This window comes from Triplophysa rosa, linkage group LG2, assembly GCF_024868665.1.
Source record: "Triplophysa rosa linkage group LG2, Trosa_1v2, whole genome shotgun sequence".
In the NCBI taxonomy this organism is placed as follows: domain Eukaryota; kingdom Metazoa; phylum Chordata; class Actinopteri; order Cypriniformes; family Nemacheilidae; genus Triplophysa; species Triplophysa rosa.
In genome coordinates, this window is record NC_079891.1 from 25769598 (window position 1) to 25775597 (window position 6000).

At 37.6% G+C, this 6000-nt stretch overlaps 1 protein-coding gene across 1 annotated transcript; it reads left to right on the forward strand.

Annotated features, from left to right (window-relative positions):
* Positions 1–1802: 1802 nt before the first annotated feature.
* lman2lb (lectin, mannose-binding 2-like b) lies at positions 1803–5372 on the forward strand. The gene is made up of 8 exons (XM_057360449.1): positions 1803–2026; positions 2404–2522; positions 2627–2744; positions 2848–2930; positions 3058–3219; positions 3299–3413; positions 3537–3659; positions 3749–5372. Exons 1-8 carry the CDS (start codon positions 1819–1821, stop codon positions 3889–3891), a joined length of 1071 nt encoding a protein of 356 aa, XP_057216432.1. The 5' UTR covers positions 1803–1818; the 3' UTR covers positions 3892–5372.
* Positions 5373–6000: the final 628 nt, after the last annotated feature.

Below are 6000 nucleotides of genomic sequence, written 5' to 3' on the forward strand. Positions count from 1 at the left end.
GACAGCTTGGGTGTGAACACATTCCCTATGATTATAGTCTAAAGAGCCCATCAAACTCAAAGACTCGCTTGAGTCCAGCATGCTGTCTGCTACAGCGCGACCTGCCACTGTATACAGTTACAGATGTTGGGCTCAACAAGGAAACCTAATAGTTTAACAAACACCTAAAGAAATGAGCCAGATACCATATTTTGAAACAGCTGAAGGCCAGAGAAACCACGGGATCCAGATTTGAAATTGATCTTACACACCGCATGTCTGTAATGTAGGCTACTTTTCACCTAAACTACATGTCTTCCATGTTTATACACTGTTGTGCACTTAACAAAATGGAAAACTGGTACTTTTTCATAATATTAAGTTAAGAGCTTTCTATCAAATTAAAAGTGTGTATATTGTGTCATAACTTATGACCACCAATTCTGTTTGGTACCTAATTTTGATACTCACTTTTCCCACTGGCTGATATACTTAACACAACACATTTAAAGCATCATTTTATTTTAATTCATATTAGTAATCCATAATACTTCTTCGTTAAAAAGTGGGTTACAAAATGAACCTTTACAAAATTTGATAGGGTTTGGATTTAGGCTAGCTCATCACATGAGCTTCAACACTTCTTTTACTAACTCATTCTTGCAAGTCTGAATCTGGAACAGTAGCTGTATTTTCCAATCCACTGAAGTAGTGAGGATCTGTATGCAACATGTTAACAAAAAATTAAGGGTCAACTAAAAAAGCCTTCTAGTGGTAAATACATTCAGAGCAGAATTCAAGTGACATCTAGTGGCGAGTGCCGTGAACTACAACCATTGGCAACAATCAAACGTTTTTATATAAAGATACGTTCAAAACAAGTAACCACCAGAAAAACAAGATTAGAAAGACTTATTATGCGTGTCTGACTGTAGCAGTCAACGAGTAAGCAACTTCCATTAACACAAGGCTCTGAAGAAAAAAACTAGACTCTAAAGTACCTAAAACAATAGCATGTCAGCCAAACTGATAAACAGCCTTTTAATAACTGCTTCAAAAACATTAATCTCATATTGTTATACATTACTTTATTTATAATATAACCGTTTGTATTATATTAATTATTAGATCTAATTAATCATTATTATAATGTAAAGCTCCAATTATTTACAATTCCTTACTGCCTAGTGTTGCTGCTTTTATAAACAAAACACCTTTTATCTTTGAAGTAAGCAAATGCATTTCCCCCAAACCTTAAATAAAGATAACATTCGGAGCTATAAAAAGCATCAGATCTGAGAGAAAAAGCGTTACTCTAAACTTGCAGTGGTCTCGAGGTTATCAGACACTGCTTCAGCTTACCTGTCGATTGCATTAGTTTCGTACGCCAATGAGTGACAATATTTGAATATCAGCCAGTTAGCGAAGTTTAGGAAAATACAGATATGGGGCATGATAGTTTGCGTTTTAGTTTAGATATGCAAATGAAACATTTTTTTAGAGTAAGATTTGGCTTTATATCTAAACTTAACCCTTAAATGTTGTTTAAAAATTCTAAAACTGTATACAATTATTTTGTAAAAAAAAAAAAAAAAGCTACAGGATGTGTTTTAATTAACAAATTGTTTGTAAATTTTTGAGACAACCAAAATACAAACACTGAGCATATTCTTTTTTTATTGGCCCACATACACACCAAACTCAGCTCACGAATTTTGGAAGAACACCGTGAATTGTCGAAAAAGTGATTGACATTACCGTGAACAAACGATCGCCGCGCACGAATGAAAACCAACCAATAGCGACAAGGGGCGGACATTTTGAAGTAAGTGAGGAAAGATGGCGACCACGGCTGGTGTGAAGTTGAACCGGAGTGTTTACATAACGATAATGAATTTACCATACAGTTTGGTAAACAAACTTAACGTGTGTGCGCTGTTAGTTTTCATACTCACTTCTGCGAGTAGCAGTTATGGAGAAAACACCTATGAAGATAGTACTTATGAATTTCTCAAACGAGAGTATTCGCTGAGTAAGCCGTACCAAGGTAAGCGTCTATTCTTATGTGCTCTGACGTTAAATCAGCTCCTGCTAAAAGTGGCACCTGTTTCAACAAAGTCGACTAGATATGAAAAACCATACATTAGTTAGATAACAATCTGTCTGTTTGTTAGCATATTCACGGTGTTTTACTCTTTACTTTCCTCTCAGTTTAGTGACAGTTTAATTTCGCAACTGCAGTGATTCAATCTGACGTCCATGGGGCGGAAGTAGAGGACAGGTTAACGTTATAGATGTTCTGATTTACACGTTTGAGGCAAATATACGTGTACATCGCAAACTGTTTGTTCATATTCATTTCAATTCACCCATCCCTTGCCTTTAATGTGAAATCTCCATATCTCTCCAACTGTATGCACGCAGGACTGGGTTCGTCCAGTTCGTCACATTGGGAGTTTATGGGTAACTCAATGATCATGCCAGACACCATACGGCTGACACCAGACCTGCAGAGCAGACAAGGAGCCGTCTGGAGCCGTATTGTGAGTCAACACAAACCTGAAACACCGCCCCAGCATTAACTTAAAATATTGGCTGAATCATCTCAGACAAATATATCTAGTTCATAATGTGTTTGTATGTGTAGCCCTGTTACATTAGGGACTGGGAACTGCGAGTACAGTTTAAGATCCATGGTGATGGCAAAAAGAATCTGAACGGGGATGGGCTTGCGATATGGCTGACCAAAGAGCGAATGCAAAGTGGTGAGATGCTGTCTTTAATATAATCATAATCTTTCCAAATATTCACATTTTGATTATGATTCGCATCCTAATGAGTTTTTATTGTTTTTTGGTGTGGTTGTAGGTCCAGTGTTTGGAAACATTAACTATTTTACTGGTCTGGGTATTTTTGTGGACACGTATCCCAACGATGACAAGCAGCATGATGTATGTGCCACTATGATATACAAGATTACTACGCATGTCCTTTATTTAAACATAATGCATATGTATTACAATATATATATATATATCCTTTTCATGTAAATAAACAAATAATCTTTTTTTTGTTCAGAGAGTGTTTCCTTTTATCTCAGCGATGGTCGGGAACGGGAGTGTCGAGTATGATCATGACCGTGATGGGCGGTCTACTGATCTTGGTGGCTGCAATGGTCACAGCCGAAATGTTGATCATGACACCTTCCTGTTGATCAGATACATGAAGAACAGACTTACTGTAAGTGACATTCTTGTTTTCCTCACAGCGGTCGTCTTGTGGATCCATACATACCTTTATTTCCTGTTCTGTCTTTTAGGTGATGACAGATGTGGATGGGAAGCAAGAGTGGAAGGATTGTCTGGACATCCCAGGCGTGAAGCTTCCGCAGGGTTATTATTTTGGAGCCTCATCGGTCACTGGAGATTTATCAGGTGTGGATCACTAAGAAGTTCTCATCTTTTCTGCACGCCCATATTAATCCATCATATTTATTTTATAAGAGTCAAAACTGTGAGTCATGTGTTGTTTCATGCCATGTGTTTTTGTTTTTCTAGACAACCATGACCTCATCTCCTTCAAACTGTATGAACTTACAGTAGAACGCAGTCCTGAAGAAGAAGAAGAAGACCAGCTCGAGATCACGTTGCCTAGTGTAGACTACAGAGTGGACCCTAATGGTAATGCATTTAGAAAACATAGCTTCATATGTAAAGCATGCGATCTGATGCGTAGATGGATGTATCTCACATTTGTTTTCTGTACTCAGCTCAGACAGCAGATGAAGGAAGGAGCATCCTCGCAACGTTCTTTATATTTATTTTTTCAGTTTTTGCACTGGTCGTGGTGGTCGTTGTTATTCTGTTTGCGTACAATCACTATAAAGAAAACAGACGCAAACGCTTCTACTGAGCAAATGGAAGAGAGTAACAGGCAGAAAACGGGATGAGAGATCCGACGTGAGTGTGACTGGCGTGAGGAACGCTTCTGGTTCTTGGCCCCCACACCAACAAAAAGGACCTGAACAATAAACTTAAAGCCACGGCCTGACTTCCACAAGTGGAAACCGACCACCTCAATTGTGATTTCAGCATCCTCTCTTTTTAAACAAAAAAAAACCTTAAAAGAGAATTTGAGCGTGTTGGTCATTGAATGGCAGAGAGTGTTGATGTAGACTTTTTGCCGTATTTTTGTACCTGACCAGTTACACTGACCTTGGCCTTTCACCCTTAGGTAGCGCAGAAAATGATGTGTGACAGAATTTACAGACGCATGTTGCGTAAAAATGCTGTGTTCTCAGGTTGTCTACTAATACCACGGAAGAAATCCCGAAAGCTTCTCTTGATTTTTTTTTTTACAGCACCTTAATGAATAAAAAGATAATGTGAACTATGACCATGAAATGTCACAATATTGGTGAACAGTTTTTAGTAAACTGTCAACATTAAGTTTTAAACATTGTGTAAATTTGATTCCCTTTATTCGGTTTTGTTTCATCCAGTCTTCATATAAAAACAATGCTGTGTCTGGCTGCACTGTTCCAAATAGCCGGCAATAACCAGCATTTTGAAATGTGACACGTTGTCTAAGACTCATTTTGTAATAAATCATCTTTGAGTGTTGTTTTGTTACATGTTGTTTTCAAAGTTGCACTGAACTGAATTTCTCTCGTGTCTTATCCAGTAGCTTTAAACCGTTAGTTGAAGACTTTACATGGCCTTCTTTGACTACAGTGTTTAAAAGTCATGATGTGCTGATGGTGATGATATATCTAGAATTCATATTGGTTAAAGGAATAGTTTACCCAAAAATTAATTCTGTCGTCATTTACTCACCTTCTTGTCAGTTCGAACCTGTATGACTTACTTCTGCAGAACACAAAAAAAGATATTTTGAAGCATGTTGAAGCAACCAAACAACGGTGGTACCCATTTACTTGCATTGGATTTGTGTCCATTCAATAGAAGTGATGGGTACCGCCATTGTTTGGTTATCAGCATTCTTCAAAATATCTTCTTTTGTGATCTGCGGAAGCAAGAAGAGGGTGAGTAAATGATAACAGAATTTTTATTTTTGGGTGAACTGTCCCTTTAAATAACATTGATGCACTACTGCTGCTGTGACCTTTCTCCTATAGTTTTGTTTCAGTATTGCAAAGATATGCAAGGGGTTTTCCTTTTATTCAATATTTTCCATAACTTCTTGTCACTACTGTGTACAGTTTTGTCTAATCTAAAGGTCATTGTTGTACACACTGAAGTGATTGTATTGCTGAATCAAACTCATGTGTCATGTGGATCTTCATGGTCATCTCCATTATGTTCAGTTTCTAAATTAAAGTTTATAAGGTTGTGTTCTCATTTTAAACTCTGACGTTTTATATTAAAACCACATTTAAGTACCATTTTTATTTTCTGCTTTAGTGTTTCAGTACAAAAAAGATTATTATCCACTTAAAAAATGTCAGTTTACCTAGGAGAATGAGTGCTGTGTTATGAGCAAAGTTATGGAGGACTCATACAGCTTTTTAAAGGAGTCATATGACATGGCTAAAACGAATATTATGGTTTGTTTTAGATGTAATGCAATGTGTATACACGATTTAAGGTTAAAAAACGCTGTATTTTCCACATACCGTGCATGTTTGTATCTCCTCTTTGCCCTGCCTCTCTGAAACGTGCAGATTTTTTACAAGGCTCATCGCTCTGAAAAGCGAGGTGTGCTATGATTGGCCAGTTAACCAGTGCGTAGTGATTGGTCGAATACTGCAAGTGTGTGACGGAAATGTAACAGGTTCCAAAGCAATTGTACTGACAGGTACTGACTTGCGTATACATTTGGGCGGTCTTAGTCAAATCATACCACGAACTGATGTGGATTTGTGGGGGTGTGGTTACACGAGGCGTTTCAGGCAGGTCTGGTTGAGCATTTGCTTTTAGATAGAATGCATCTTTTATTCTGACACTTTACTTTTTGCAATTTTACGTGTCTTATACATGCATGGGCAACTTATAACACACC

Excerpts from the sequence above, each read along its gene's own strand:
- lman2lb (XM_057360449.1), top strand. The coding sequence starts at position 1,819 with ATGGCGACCACGGCTGGTGTGAAGTTGAACCGGAGTGTTTACATAACG. Across the intron at positions 2,745-2,847 it reads CAAAGAGCGAATGCAAAGTG|GTCCAGTGTTTGGAAACATT; the intron begins GTGAGATGCTGT and ends GTGTGGTTGTAG. Across the intron at positions 3,220-3,298 it reads ACATGAAGAACAGACTTACT|GTGATGACAGATGTGGATGG; the intron begins GTAAGTGACATT and ends TCTGTCTTTTAG.